Genomic DNA, 15,938 nt, shown 5'->3' with positions numbered 1-15,938 from the left:
TTCAGTACAATTGCTATAAAATCTGTGAACATTGCTGTCAAGCCAGAGGGGCTCATCTGCTCAGGCTACCAGTATGCCTACACGAATGCTACTAAAGGTGGGATTTTTACGATCTAACCAATATTGTCGTCAAAGAGATGACACTCTAGATGGCTTCACTTCAATTTGCTGTTGTAATCCTGGTGCTGGAGCATGTGCACTTTGGGCTATTTTGTCCTGGAGCTGAGCTTCCTTGTCAGAGGTTGCACTGGCAGAGGACACCAGGTACTGTCAGTCCAGGGCGTGCAGCTGCTGACACGGCTGTGCTGCTGGAGTGCATCCACTTTGGCAGCGTATTTGTAACCGTGTGTCAACTGCGACCTAACATGCTTCATGCAGACAATGGAAAGCCTGGATTATACCAAGTTACTTCACATATTTTTTGCAGAGCTGCATAAAAGCTGTGGCAACAAAATACCTCAACTTTTCATTCTCTGCTTATCAGAATTTGTTGTTTATCAAAATGAAAATGGTCTCCTGCCCGTCTACATACATTTACATTTCTCCTTTGGTTTCTTTTTTTTTTTTTTTATGCAGAATTCTTGACTCTCTCGAAATAAATTGCACACAGTTATTTGGAGGAATTCTTGCCAGTTCAGTAGCAACAAAACACTACACGGAGGCTTGACCTTATCAGCAGGCAATTGTTTGCTCCTTCAGGCTAAGAAGAGCAAAGTACTAACCACAACTTATTTGACTTTCTGTAAAACCAGCACAAAACCTTCTCCAAGATTTAAGTTACTTCTAGGAAAGACGTGGAATTTTTGCAAGTATGTTTTTGCCAGATTACCTGAAAAATAGTAATGAGGTACTCACAACCTCTTTTGGTTTCTGCTTCACTGAGAACATTCACATTCTTTTCATAGGTGTCAGCAGTAGTTAGCAGAAAGATTCACATATTCCTTGAAGGGATGCCATGGAGAAGTGTACTTGTACTGCCTTAAAGCTTTTGCTTCAATATACAGCATTCTGTTTTTGTATCTTAGACGGTCTAAACACCTTGCTCCCCATACCCTCCTTCCTAAATAGAAAGTCCACTGGTAACCAAGCCAGCAGCAGGGGCAGAGGAAATTCTGATTTAAAAGTGCATTGTAATTATCCGGCTTGGCTTTTACTTCTAAACATCCTTTTTTTTTTTTTTTTTTTCCTGTTGTTTTGCATTTCACAGAATCATAGAATCACAGAATGGTTTGGGTTGGAAGGGACCTCAAAGACCCCTGGCTCCAGCCCCTTTCTCTGGGCAGGGCCCCCTCCCACCAGCCCAGGCTGCCCCCAGACCCATCCAGCCTGGCCTTGGGCACTGCCAGGGATGGGGCAGCCACAGCTGCTCTGGGCAGCCTGGGCCAGGGCCTCACCACCCTCATAGTAAAGAATTTCAAACTTTAGTAATGCAAATGTCTAGCCAAATGTCAGTCTCTCTTCTGAACTGATGCAATAGTTTAACACTGACACAAAGCCCCAATCTCTGGGCTATGCTTCTTAAAACAGAAGATGTGTTATTCATAAAGTGGTTCTCCCTAAAAACGGAGCACTTCTATAATCTCCTTTACTTCTTAAACAAGCTAACAGCATATTTATATATAGGTAGTAAATGAAACAGTAAGAATTTCAACACAGGTCTAGAAAAAGGGGGGGGGGGGAAGAGGATGTTATACCAAAGCAAGCTACTCTGCATTTGCATTTGAAGCAAACTCATTATTCAAAAAGAAATCATTTTTATTATAGAAGAATATCCACACTGGAAACTGTTCTAATAAATTTCACTATACTGCCAAGCACCAACTAGAAAGAATAATACTTTTATTTTGAACAATATCCTGCCTACGAGAACTCATTTTACTTAATGTCATTTCCATTGCAAGAATGGTATTAACAGTACATTTCTGTTCAGAGGTTCTTATCTCAGTGCTCTCAGGAGTTGTCTTCCAGGAGGTTACCAAAGTGACAGGTATCTGGAAAGGTTTAATTTTTTGGTTAGAAAGATAAATCTTTCCCTTTCCATTCCGTAACACACCTTTCCCTTAAGTTTAGTCTTGTTCCACAACAATCTCTTACATACTGTTAGGAAGTGCTTAAACACTGTCTTGTCCAGTTCCTTTGGGAAGCACAACTGTGCAAGTATCTGTTTCCATCAGCGTTAAAAATGATTTCTTGTCTCCCATTTCAGTAGCCTTTTCATGAAAATTCTCAGCAAATCGAGGAAGCTGAATTTGAAAAAGTAATTTTCCTTGAAAAGCATGCCATATTTTCATAAGTTCAGCTTTTCTGTTTTTAACTAAGGACATTCCTACAACACTTTTATAAACAAGAAGAAAGTGTTCCCTTTTGCTAGGAAGTAATACTCTTTCAGTTAAGGAAGGCAACATTAGTTTTTTATCACAGGGTAAAGTATATGCACATCAGCTCCACCTGTGAAAAGGGCAATGACACAGCACGTGTTACAGCAGCGTGCAGAGCACAGCCCCATGTCATCAGCACAGGCCCATTGCACTGTCTCCAACAAAGCCTCGAACAAGGCAGTCTCTGTTACAAGTTTTAATCCTCACTGCAGTACAAGGAAGTAAGGAACTAGATTGACGATAAAAAAAAATTTACCAACTTGGAAAAAGAAGATACTTAAAACAGCTAATTAAAAGAAAAGGCCCTAGTAACATTAAAACTCTTTTTAACAGTTGTACAATAAAAGTGAGAGGTTAAAACATGGTAAATTAACTAGAAGTTACCATCCATATATTCTGTTTCTTTTCTTTTCTCTGATAAATGTTTTACAGCACTATGTTGGTGTACTTTAAAACATGCAGAAATTGGCAGGACTTCTTTTGCTTAGGTTACATTTACTGTCAGTGACAAAGAAGTCTTGGAATTTCTCCTGTTTCCATCCAGCATCATCCAGTGGTTGAAAAGTGGTACAATAAAAAGAAGGTAGCACTGCATCCTCTCAGTGAGCAACGTGGCGTTCTCTCCTGTAATTCTGGTTGTGAACAGCTGTTGATTGTAAGATTTCTTCCTCCTAACAAAGGAGAATGAGGCAGGAAATTTTTTATTACAGCACATTTTAAATAGAAGTGCGTAACTGGATTTGTAGTGGCAGAAGGAGGAATCAGATAACTGAAAATGCCAGTGTCTAGGAATCAAATGTGGAACAAAATCCAGCACAAGTTCAGTGTAACTCTGTTAGCTTGTTTGTTTGTTTGTTTTGTTTTGTTTTTAACCACAGACAACTTTATGCTTGCCTGCCTTGTGAGACTCAGTGAAAGAGTAGTTGGGGCTTCTGTACTACCACTAAAACAAAGTAATACATTTTTATGGTATTTCTGATATGTATACACTAGTAGGCTCAAATTTATTTTACTTTTCCTCTTGTTGTTCATATGAGTCTTTCATTCCAGCCAACTGTAATACCAGTGTACTGCATGTATAGATACTATGTATCTATACTATGTTATCTATACTATGTTATACTATGTTATCTATACATAGTATCTATAGTATATAGTATGTATGTATATACATACTATATACTATATATAGTATGTATATACTATATATAGTATATATAGTGTGTATATATATATATAGTATATATATTATATGTATAGTATATATAGTATACTATATAGTAGTATATAGTATATAGTATATATATACATACATACATATAGTATATGTATGTATGTATATAGTATCTATGTATAGATACTATGTATATGATACTATGATACTATAGATACTATGCTTATTTCAAGGGCTTTTTATTTAAATAAAAATTGGAGAGGCGGAAAACTCCTTGCCACCAGCTACCACTGATGCTCAGTGTAGAAATCAAAAATAAATGAAATAAATAAATAAAATGATATACTACAGGTAATTTTTTAAGTAGATCGAGCTTGAAATACATAAGCCCTCACTCCAGAGGCTGTGCTGGTTCTACAGTTATTTCCCCGTTGTGCCTCTATCAGGATGCTGATCTGCTACTGCTGATCCACTCTGGAGTCGCTGCGTTGTCTGATGCAATTAAAGTTCCATTACCAGTACAGTGTGGGCCAGATCACTTGTCTTCTCCTTCTGGTAAGTCACTGGGTGGCAGAGTTCAGAAAGCGGTGATGTACTGCCTCGGAGTGAGCAACCCAGAAAAGTGAGCTTGAAAGGCAGTGCAGGAAAGCAGCCTCACACTACAGCCCTGCAATGTGACATTGGACCCACAGTTTTCATTTTAGCCAAGAACTTGTCTGCCAGGTGGCCTTTTAGCCTTTTCTTCCCATTTTCTTGTTTCTGTGGCCTAAAAACACTTAAATCTCCAGGGCTCTTTTTGTGTTAGCTTTTCTCTCTAATTATAAATTAAGAGGACTTAATTTTGATCTTGCAGTCCTCTTGAATTTTCCCCATCATCTCAAGTCTTGACCTGGTATCTGTTATGCAGACTCTCTCAGTAAGATGCCAGAAATCGCAGCCGTGGTGAGAAGCCCAGCTGCAGGAAATCCCCAGGGGTCGCAGTGCCAGCGCTCTGCCAGCACCCAGACCACTGCCGGAGCGTGCTGGCACCCATGTGCATGGCCGGCAGCACTGCAGGGAGGCTGCTCCTGCTCATCTCTTGGTTCTCAGCCACACAGCTCCTGCTGCACAGAGGCAGCTGTTGTGCAACTTCTTCCCATTTCTTTCTTTTCCCACTGAGATAATTTTGTGGTAGTGCCCTGAATATTACAAAAGGAAGATTTTTATTTTTTTATTATTCCTGCACATTTTTTTTCCACAATAAGTGATTTTTGAGCCAGCAGCTTTTATTTGTTCAGAAAGTATTCAGACTTTTTTTTTTGCCAAGTCTACAACTCCACAACTCTTTGCTATGTTGTGTGTAGGAGAAGCAAAATTGAAAGAGCTAATTCTGTGGACACAAAGCAGAGGCTGTGATTATCCACAACTTGTCCTTCCCTTCCCTTCCCTTCCCTTCCCTTCCCTTCCCTTCCCTTCCCTTCCCTTCCCTTCCCTTCCCTTCCCTTCCCTTCCCTTCCCTTCCCTTCCCTTCCCTTCCCTTCCCTTCCCTTCCCTTCCCTTCCCTTCCCTTCCCTTCCCTTCCCTTCCCTTCCCTTCCCTTCCCTTCCCTTCCCTTCCCTTCCCTTCCCTTCCCTTCCCTTCCCTTCCCTTCCCTTCCCCTCTTTCTCTCTCTCTCTCTCTCTCTCTCTCTTTCTCTTTTAATCCATTAAGCAGTGTGCTTCAAATTCCTTGCAACCTTCACATTGTTGACTTCATCTAGAAGCCTTCAAAGCTGAATTGTACACATTTCCAGTTAACTGCACATATGTAAGCATATGATTGCTACAGAGCCAGCTTATTGTATAGCTTTCAGTTTACTTACTTCAATATATAGCTTCTTTACCTGAGGCTTACAGGGGAAAGTGGTTAGTTACTTTTGTGCATCTCTCTCAGTTCTCATGAACTTTAGCATCCCATCTTTGTCTGTTCACCAATAATGTTACATCAGCAGGGAAGAATGAATGCCTGTTCTAATTAGTTATTTCCCTGGAGGATCATACAGAGAGATCAAGTCAAAATCCCATAAGCACGTTTGTTTTAGAATTGCAATTTCCAGACTGAGTTGTCAGTTTTTTGATCAAGATCAAGGAACTGACGGGATAAAACATTAAGAAACAGGGTATGTGTTCACAGGCCATTTATGTCAGAGACAAGTCTATTCCTAATACATGGCAGCTTTTAATGAAGAGAGGGGAAAAAAGTATTTCCAATAATCTTTAGGTTGTTATGCCACACAGAAAAAAAAATTAAAAAAAAAATCTGCATGCCAGTAAGCTTGGCCAAGAGCCGATCTTAAGCTTCGTTTCACTGCAGAAGGCTCTTAAGCTGTTCATACAGAACTGACTCCAGCTCCATTTTCTGACCGTCTAGACACCTGCTCTGTCTGTAGTTAGTCAACATGCAGAAATTTTGCTGACTGCACTGACTTCCTTCCACGATGAGGGACCACCTTCTTAGTCTTTCTAGATACGTGAGATTAATATCCATACCAGAAATCAAAAGTTTGTGTCCCATTTGTGTTTTGAGGGTTTCACAGTGCAAGGCTGAAATGGTTATACTTTCTCTCTGCTAACAGGCATGTCACAGTGGACAGCTGCTGTATTAGAGAGAGTCTGGGGGAAGTCAAATCTTGTAGAAATCAACCTCTCCTGACATTTATTTAATCTCCATATACAAATGGGTAATAATGCTAATAATATGCCACCAACAAATAAGCTTATCCTTTCCGTCCGTCCCAGACCTCATCATCTTGCAGCTGTTGTGATGCAAGTAGGAAAAAAAGAGTTTGAATAAGGAGCAGCTGACATCTTGTGCCTTCTTTATGAGTCAACAAACTCCTCCCTTCGATGGATTAATACCCTAGAAACTATATATGCTTCAGCTGCAGTCCCAGTTCTAAAATGCAGATTTGATCTCTGTCAGTGCTGAAGTTAGACTTCCCTGCATTTAGGTTGGCCGCTAGGGGCTTCAGTATTCAAATTTCTGCCGATGTTTCTGAGACTGTCTTTGGTCTCTTGCAAACAGGAAACTTTTCCAGTGGCCCTAGAGAAGTAGTGCAAGACCCTGGAACCAAAACGAGATTTGCCTGGTCTGGTAAAGTTTGGCATCATTCGGTATCTGCTCCTTGACTGAAACAGAACTGTGCTGCACTCCAGGAGCAGTGATCACTGGCTGTAAGAGCTCGGTGCTGCACTGGCTAACCTGTGGTGCTAGCACCCAAGCTATACATCCTTTTCACCAGTGCTTCCAGTATGTTATGGGTTTATGACTAGGAGTACAAACATCACAGGAAAATGGTGTGTGAGCACTGCCACTCTGTGCAAATGTGTATGGCTGGGAACGGCTCCTGATGCTGCTAACAGCAGTGGATGAGGAAAATAAGTTTATGAACCCCATTTCTACGCTTTATGAAACCCTGTTCTACACTTTGCCATAGGCCTAAGTATTGGTATTACAGGCCAACTGCTAAATCCTGTGACTCCTCACCATTCACTTGGTTTGTGTTACATGCATATCCCCAAGGCAAATGAGAGAATGGTATGCCCACTTTTCCTAATCAGCCAAAGGAGCAGGGGAAAAGTAATCCAGAGTGGAATGAACAAGGTAAATGGTTTGCTTTAACCTACTTGGGGGAACAGGGAGCTTTTCCTCAGGAAACAAAATAAATATACTCTTTTTTTTTTCCATAATATTGAGTAGTAGAACTATTTCGGTGCTTTTACTGAGGTATTTTTTAGGATTTTCAAGTGTTTAAGAGGATTATTTCTGCTTTGGTTAGCTGTGTTATACTAGTTTGCAGTAAACTGCAGGAACTTCAGTGTCAAGAAGCCTTTAGACTCCCCCTGCCTAATAAAGCTAGTATTTATTTATTAGGCTCTGAGATAAGTACTTCATTGAGGTTTTGGTGGCAGAAGCGGTATGTGGTTTACACATTTCCTACTCCTGTTTTCTCATGGGTGGTTTTGTGTAATAAGCTGTCCACTCTCACTATATCTAGGTTTGTCTTCACTTCATTATTAATTCAGATGTTGCTGTTCATCTGATTTCTAGCTGCAAATACATAAACCTCAAGCTCAGGTATGCATTAGTAATTTACCCCAGAGCAGACCTGTCCCATCCTACAGGTCTAAGTGCTGAGCATAGATACGGCTTGCTCTTGCTGCCAGTAACAGTGTGGATGCAGGCTAAGCTGTCTGAAGGCTCAGTCCCTGCATTCTGCAATTACTTGGAAAGAGCAGGAAGGGACAGGCTGCTGTGCTGGGACCCAGAGCAAGGCCTTCAGGACTCCCAGGTGAATACACGGTACTGCACCTTGCTGTAAGCCAGTATGGCTTTGCATTGGCTCTCCTTGCTCCAAGTCAAAGCAAAATTACTACTTAACAGCTTCCTGGCAGGGAAAGCATAGCCCCCGTGGGATATAAAGCAAAATATTACATTAGATCTTAAGCTAAAGATTCAGGCATCCAGTGGACAGCAGCAAGCAATAAAACACTTTTCAACTGCTATGCAAAACTTGTGTATATTTTGTGTTGTTATCTGTAAGAAGATCTCTAATCTTTGTATCTTACTCCCAGCAGAATCTTACCATGAATAAGTCATGAGTGGCTGCTTAGCTGTCTAGGTTGGTTTTGACTGGGAAAATGGTTGAATATAGACCAACTTTAGGTGACATAACTAGCATAAGCCTGACTTCAGTTTGACTTCTTCCAAAGTGTAAATTGAAAGTTAATACCTCCACAGATCCAGACTGTTGTGAGGAAATGTACAAAAACAATAGACCTTTCCAATGTACCTGAAGAGACTTGGAAATATGAAAATCACTGAGAATCAATGGAATTTATAGTCCTGTATCAGTTGGACTCCTCTGAAAAAGCCAAACACAGTCTTTGAATTTGCTTGTATTAGGAGAGATTCTGCTCTTTCTGACAGATTGGGAGTGGAAATTTGCTAGATATCTCAGTTTTACGTTAGTATAAATGAGTAATTTGAGACATTGCTAAAACTGGTCTTCTGTCTAGCGTTAAGCACAGAATAAAGGAAGCCATGCTGAAAAACAAGGTAAAACACGTGGAGTCCATGCTGAGGTTTAATCTCCAAGCACCTAAGATGGGATTTACTTTTCCAGCCACTCCAAAATCCAACTTGCATCAGTTCAGATTGAAATGGAACATGACCTTCAGTTGTCGATGCCAGGGTGACCTCAGGCTTTTGCACGATTTTTAAACAGATGGCTTGTGAGTGTTAAATGTATATCTAATATAACCTTTGTGCTGGCCATGAAGGTGATGTAAAATGTTACGAATTCTGAGATGGAGTATCACTATCTGAGGCTTGCTTGAGGAACAAGGGACGTTTGGCAGGCTGCAGTAAGAGAATTTCCATGTGACTTAACAGGGGCTGTACAAACAGGGAAGAGACACAGTGGATCCCAGCGTACAGTTGAATGACTGAAAGTTAAGCCATTAAACAGATGGGGGCAGGATTTATGACAGGAATGGACTGCAAAACTTATTTGTCCAGCCTACAGTGCAAAGGATCAGACAGACACCAAAAAGGTCGAAGAACTTTTTCAGCGGGCTAAGGGGGGGATTTATGTTTGCATTTGCCTAGAAGAATGCAGAGAGATGAAATCTGAAATGTGTGCTCACGGTTTAAAGATAATAATACAAACTTTTTTTTTTTCCCCTCCAAAACACTTTCATTCTACATAAACATTTAGTTTTTAGGTGTCTCAGTGATTGCAGATTGTCACTCTCACTGCCTCACAGGAAACAGAGGTCTGCTCCTGGAGCTAGTCAGACTTACCATGATGAATCCCAGATGAGACACAGGAAAGCCTGGTGAGGTCTGGCCTACGAGAGAAAGATTGATCTTGTGATGAGCAGTAATGGCTAAACGCATGGTCTAGTTAAATTCAGAGAATAAGCAGGCAGAGGTGACAGTAACAACATGATTTTATTATTATTATTTTAATTTTCCATCTCTTTCCCCCGTTTGAAGTGGAAGTGCTATTTTAACTCTGCTCAGATCTTCCCAGGTCTAAATTAGCATGGATGCAGCACTTGATGTGTAATTCCCTGTGTAGCAAAGAACTACTTTGTCACTGTTTTCAGTGGAATTTTACCTTAAGTAAAAATAAGGATTGATTTAAGTATTTGCTTAAGTGATCATCTTAGGCGAGTCATAGCAGTAAGCAGCTTTGAAATACCAGCATTTCTGCCACACAGAATTAGCAAGGAAGGATTCCACAGCATTTCGGTAAAAATGAAAGCGTTGGTCCCAGAGCTTTGGTTTAGCAGCATCTCCTAGGCAGGATGCCTTGTACTTCTTGTGTGTGGGCGCTTATCAGAAAGACACATGCCTTCCCACCACTTCCACTGTGTTGGCTGTTCCACACTGCTGGGTGGAAGGTGCTGCAGCAAAGAAAACTGTTTCTCCATATTTTCCTTTGTGGTACGTTTATCTTTTATAGCCCATATTGGGCATTTCTAAGTATTTGTATGTTTACAACCATGGGCAAATACATTGCAATACTAAAATCTGGACTGCTTTTTTGTACTGTGGTGTATAGCCCAAATGTATACAAATCTCACATATATATATGCCTGTATTTCCCAAATCAAAATATAAATTTCAAACCTTTAAACTGAGTTCATACTAGGCTGCTGGATGCTGCCAAACTTTGTGTATCAGAATGACATCATTGTTTCTGGAGTTAGTAGCCTACATGAAAAGAGGCGAATCAGAAGCAGGCTTTTAAGAGGGAAATATCAAACAAAAAAATGGTATGAGCACAATATATGATGCTTTTGGGTGCTATAAACATTTTATCGTTACTTGTTTGGGAAGAACTGCATAACTCACTGGGGCTCCACAACTCGTGAGTGATGCAGCCATCTCCAAATCTAGCAGATTTATCAGTCATGGAGTTCAAATGAAAATCTGGGATCTCATTTCCTCCTAAGCCCTTAAAATTTGACACAGTGCTTAACAATGGCTCATCTACACACATGCTGTCTTGTTGCAAAACGCAACTTGAATTAAAAAGCATTATCTGCTGGGATTTTTTTAAGGGTGGGTGCTAAAAATCGAGGCAGAGTACTTAGAGTACTGGGAACAACTGTCACCAACAGAAGCAGGTACGGGGGATGCAGCATCTTAGCTGGAGATTTTGCTAGAAGTTGGCACTTGCTCCTATTATTAACTCGACACGGACTCCTGCCTAGGTGGTGGCTGTCACCTCACTCCCCCCTCACGCAGGGCACTGCCGCAAGCAAGGGCTGCACCTGGCAGCTGCCGGGCAGCGCTGTGCTTAACCGCTGGGGCTCCTGCACTGCGAGCGAGCCCCGTGGCAGCGTCCCCGTGGGGTGCGAGGCCGCCCGGCCGCTCAGCCCGAGGCAGGGCGCTGACAAAACTTTCCCGCCCCGACCCCGTGAGGGGAGCCGTGAGGGGAGCGGGGGCCGGGCGGGCGCGGGCGGAGCCGCGGGCGGCGGCGGGCGCTGTGCATGCCGGGCGCGGGCAGGAAGCGCTCGCTGCCGGCCGAGCCGAGCCGAGCCGGGCCGGGCCGGGCCCCAGCGCAACCGGCAGCGGGGGCGGGCTCGGGCTCGGGCGGGCTCTGCCGCGCCGGGGCCGGCGGGGCCGGGGCGCAGCGGCGGGATGGGGCTGGCTTCCTGAGGCGGGGGGCGGGGAGGGGGCTGGTTCTGTGCTCCGGTCCCTCTCCGCCCCCTCCCGCCCCTCCGCCCGAGTTAGCCGCTCTGCCGCGGCCCCTCCGCAGCGCCTGGCTGCGGGCTGCCCCTGCCCCGCTGCCGGGGCGGGCGGGGACGGCGAGGAGCCGAGGAAAGGAGAGGAGAGGCGAGGCGAGGCGGGGAGCGGCCGGCCGCCCCCGGGGAGGCTCCGCTGCGGGGCGCAGGGGGGAGGCGGCTGGCACAGGCGCCCGGCTCCGCCGCCCGCCCCCCCGGCACCGCCGCCGTCTGCTGAGCGCCGGCAGCCCTGGGAGATGGTGACACATGAAGCGTGCGGGGAGGACCATGGTTGAGAGGACCAGCAAGTTCTTGCTGATCGTGGCCGTGTCGGTGTGCTTCATGCTCATCCTGTACCAGTACGTGGGGCCGGGGCTCAGCCTGGGGTCGCCCAGCGGCCGCTCCTACGCGGAGGAGCCGGACCTGTTCCCCACGCCGGACCCGCACTACGTGAAGAAGTACTACTTCCCCGTGCGGGAGCTGGAGCGGGAGCTCGCCTTCGACATGAAGGGCGAGGACGTGATCGTCTTCCTGCACATCCAGAAGACGGGCGGCACCACCTTCGGCCGCCACCTGGTGCAGAACGTGCGCCTGGAGGTGCCCTGCGACTGCCGGCCCGGCCAGAAGAAGTGCACCTGCTACCGCCCCAACCGCAGGGAGACCTGGCTCTTCTCCCGCTTCTCCACGGGCTGGAGCTGCGGGCTGCACGCCGACTGGACCGAGCTCACCAACTGCGTGCCCGGCGTGCTGGACCGCCGCGAGAGCGCCGCTGCCAAGACGCCCAGGTACCGGGCCCCCAGGCCACCCCACCTGCCCTGCCCTGCCCTGCCCTGCCCTGCCCTGCTCTCCTCTAGCCTGTGCCTGGCACCTTCCCTCCCTCCGGCGTCCTGGCTGCTTTGCCCTCAGCCCCTGCCCTGCACCAGGTCCCCACAGAGCCCTTGGCAAACACACATCTTGGTGCCGCTTATGCTCGTTTCTAAACACCTTGTTTTCATCGCTCACCGCCTTCTAGCACCCACTATACCTTTGTAATCTCCTTTGCCCTGACCTGCGTGTCCCTTCCCTCCACCTGGAGCTGCTGTGGTGCAGCTGAGGTGCACACCGGTCTCACAGTCCTCACACACACATGCACCTAATCTGCCTGATGGGTTTTTGTGCATCGCAGAAACATCCCCTAAACACCCATTCCTATATTTCTCCCTGTAAATTTTGGTGAGAGACCTGCTGTAGGGAAAGAAGATACTCGTACCTGTTCCCTGTGGCCCCTCATCTGTGCAGCAGGCGAGTGGGAGAGCTGTCCTAAAGCACCCACCAGTGCCTCCCTGTTGGACACACAGTGTGTTCCTGCCTTCTTAGCCTATTATTTCTCTACCTTGGTCTCCTCATACGTGATGAGCTTCAGAGGAATTTTCTGTTTGAAGTACGCTGATAAAGACAGCGGCTTATATTAAAATCGCCAAAGATTATGTTCTTATAACTCGGGGTGCCTTTGTGCCTTTCACTGCAGGAGGTTTTGTTTAGCTTTTTTGTTGCTGTTTTTAAATTGATCACTTTCTTAACACCACACACGCCTTCCTTAACTTGTCTGTTTTTATCATGGCACTTTGTATCCTGTTTGCCTTGAGGTTCCATTCTTAAATGTATATAAAATCTTATCCTAACATATGCCATATGCCTTATTTATACGTGTGTTGTTAGTACCACACATAATCCCTTTACTGAAAAGTGACCTTTAAGAAAGTGTCTTTTAGCATCATAGCTGTGTTTTCTCTGCGTTTTTGAAGCTATTTTTAATCATTTTTCTTTCATTGGAGCTGTGGTGCTCAATTGCTGGGGTCTTTATTGTCTCTGTCATGATTGCTGCTGCTTTCAACCCGTTTTGGTGTTAGTCATCCAAGTACTATACTCAGGCTGCTGTCATGCTGCCTGACCCAGGAGCAGCAAACTGAAGCATATATCTAAAGGGCTGAGCCTAATTTAGGCTTTGTTTTGGTCTCTTATTTTATTAACAAAGTGCTTGAAAACACTTCTAAGGAAAGTACCCCGAGCCTGTCTGATTGCTGTTGAGCTTTTACTAGCGTTCTGAGGAAAAATGCTCAAAGTTCAAATCTCATGTAAAAAAAAGAAACAAAAAAAAAAATATATACCCATTTTGTGAACCTTGGCACTTAGCTAGCAAACCATTAACCTTTTAGAAAGACCTGTGTAGTGTTATAGATTGTCTCAAAGCCTTGTGTGCTTCCCTTGGTAACTTTGTACTCAAACCTGCTCTGTGTTCAGTATTTAACTGTGTCATCCTGTTTAGCAGTTGTGGTGTGGTGTTTGTTTTGTTTTTTTTTTTTTTTTTTTGTATAGGTACCTGAGAAGAGGGCACTTCAGGTTGTGAAGTAACAATTAAATTCCTTACTGCAACTCTGGGAAATCCAAACCCAGAAGCAAATGCTTGTAAATGAGATTTTCTTTGCCATTTGTTTTTGGAACGTCAGGAGCCATAGCCTTCATAACTGTCTTATTTCTGGATATGCAGGAAATATAATGATTCCTGTGCTGTTCCCTTATGTCCCTGCATATCCAGAAATAGCTCTGCTTAATGTTGTCTCTTTACTTCCCTTTAATCTATATTAGGACTTCATTTTCAGCGGTATAACAGTTATGATGTGGAAGTTTTAGATAATCTAAGGTTATCACCTTGGTCTGTTAAACAAAAAAGCCACATTTTACTGTTGACTGTCTACTGGGGTTGGTTTTGGTGCAATGAACAGCTGCTAGCTGTTTTAATAATAGTGTTCTTAGGATACTGCAGTCCGGTTCAGTGACCACCTTCTGCAAAAAAAATTTTCATTTCTAAGAAAATTAAGACTATGAGACAGGCAGTGCTTGCGTAAAATAGTCTGATGGATTTTCTTGGTCAGAAAACACTTAGTCTTGTATTATGTCCCCTGAACTAAGAGCAGTGCAACTTTATGCATTGTGAACACTGTGTGTCTTATGGTGAAACAGGACTTCTTAAATTTTAAGGCAAATGTTAGAGAGGCTACTGTTGTATAATGGAACTGATATATGAAAATCTCTCACTCCTTCCCCCTCCCTCCCCCCCTCACCCCCCAAAAAAAAAGCATCAAACAACCGTTCTGTCAGAGTTTACACAGATGCTAATGTTACTCTGTTTTTTGGAATATGGGCTTCAAATTCACCTTTTAAATCTGATGCACTGGCATCTGCATTTGCTGCTTAATGCTAAGTTTAAACCTTTGTTCTTCCAACTATATGTTTATCCCCCAAAACAAAACAGCTGACTTGTGACTGCAAATAAATCTGCCTTCTTGTGAGTGTTGGAAAGCATGAAGGTCATTCAGTATTGCCCACATGTACAAATCATGAGCTTAAAGCTGTTAACTTTGTAAGGAATGCAGTTTTATCACTGCACAGTGCCCTGTTGCACTACATTCCATAACCTGTGCATGGTACATAAATTTACAATGCAATTGCTCTTTTTATTGTTCTGCTGCTCTGTGTTAGACTTAATGATTAGGAGCCCTAGATTGCCAAAGACTGCATTTTTTTCTTTCTTTCTTTTGGATTAATAGAGTAAACAGCCAGGGATGGGTGTTTTAGCTCTAACAGGTCAGCACGCTTTAAAAAAAATATATTATTGTGTCATTTCCCCAGCACCACCAGTGCCTTTTCCTGTTTTGTATTCAAAAGACTTCTAGACAAGCTCTTCTTGAAGCAAATGTTATGTTTTATGCACAGCCAGTAAAAGAAAGAGATTGATTTGTTTGGTGGCTGTAAAACTTGGGACTCTGAGGAACTCTGAAGCTGGCTATGTGCATCAGTGAATTTGGCTGCAGTTCTCTTCATGGTTTTAGTTAAGGGCAAATTCCAGGATTTTGGGAATGAAGTCCTATTCATTCCTTGTACTGCTAGGCCTAAAAAACTGCTGGAGAAAACTTTTTTTTTTTTTTTTAAATATACTGAGATACGTACTTTGACTCATCACAGTGATTTAAGAAAACAGAGGCTAAGCATTTTCTTTGAACTGCTCCTTTAAATTTGTCTCAACACAGGCACCTTAAAATTGCAAGAGATACAATCTCTTCAGTTGATTCTGAAAAAAAGCCAAACTTTTCTGTCAGCTCAGTTCTTTAATTTGACTTCCAGAGCTAGTGAAATCTGTGAAGTGATCCATTGCTAACTTGTCCATCTCTGCTGTTAAAGGACTGAATGAAAGCCCCCGGAACAGTTGGAAAGGTTCCTTAGCCCCTGGAGGAAATGTGATTCAGCGCCCATTTGGCTGCATCCTTCTTTGTGCTCCCAGCACAGGAGCAGAGCTTGGTGGTCTGAAGTTGTCCTTGTAGGACACTTCATGCGTGAGCTTGACTCTAATGTAGCTGTGCTGTAGGAACAATAAAACGTAAATTATGTTTAAGGAATTCAATGTGCATCTTCTCACACCTCTTCTCAAAGGGGGGGAAAAAAAGGCTTTGTTGCTTGCTGTCCTACTGCTTTCTTCTGCCTCATGAAAACAAGATCGTCTCAGTTGGCGTCTTTCAGAAGACATGGTATTCTTGTAAGGCATACAGCTCCTTTAAAAATACATGTGGTGCAAGCTGCCTGTTGCTGTGGAGA

The 15,938-nt window shown here is 43.6% G+C and overlaps 1 protein-coding gene and 2 long non-coding RNA genes across 4 annotated transcripts in view; 2 read left to right on the top strand and 1 right to left on the bottom strand.

Moving 5' to 3' along the window:
* The window catches only part of LOC106020112 (uncharacterized), a 35,810-nt gene extending 27,078 nt beyond the window's left edge, over positions 1–8,732 (top strand). For both annotated transcript variants that reach the window (XR_005267778.2, XR_002406462.4), the window contains 2 exons: positions 3,999–4,107; positions 6,595–8,732. This is a non-coding gene — a long non-coding RNA (uncharacterized lncRNA). The remainder of the gene's footprint in view (positions 1–3,998; positions 4,108–6,594) is intronic.
* LOC106020114 (uncharacterized) lies at positions 1,784–12,668 on the bottom strand. Its single transcript, XR_002406465.4, has 3 exons — positions 12,559–12,668; positions 9,376–9,422; positions 1,784–3,049 (listed from the first exon to the last, which is right to left on the bottom strand). It is a non-coding gene; the product is annotated as an uncharacterized lncRNA (long non-coding RNA).
* Positions 11,180–15,938, top strand: part of HS6ST1 (heparan sulfate 6-O-sulfotransferase 1) — a 183,462-nt gene continuing 178,703 nt past the window's right edge. The window contains exon 1 of the mRNA XM_027463893.3: positions 11,180–12,094. Coding sequence (XP_027319694.2) covers positions 11,577–12,094 — 518 coding nt within the window. The 5' untranslated portion in view covers positions 11,180–11,576. The remainder of the gene's footprint in view (positions 12,095–15,938) is intronic.

This window comes from Anas platyrhynchos, chromosome 9 (genome assembly GCF_047663525.1).
Source record: "Anas platyrhynchos isolate ZD024472 breed Pekin duck chromosome 9, IASCAAS_PekinDuck_T2T, whole genome shotgun sequence".
Taxonomy (NCBI): Eukaryota; Metazoa; Chordata; class Aves; order Anseriformes; family Anatidae; genus Anas; species Anas platyrhynchos.
This window is presented reverse-complemented; position numbering and strand designations above follow the sequence as displayed.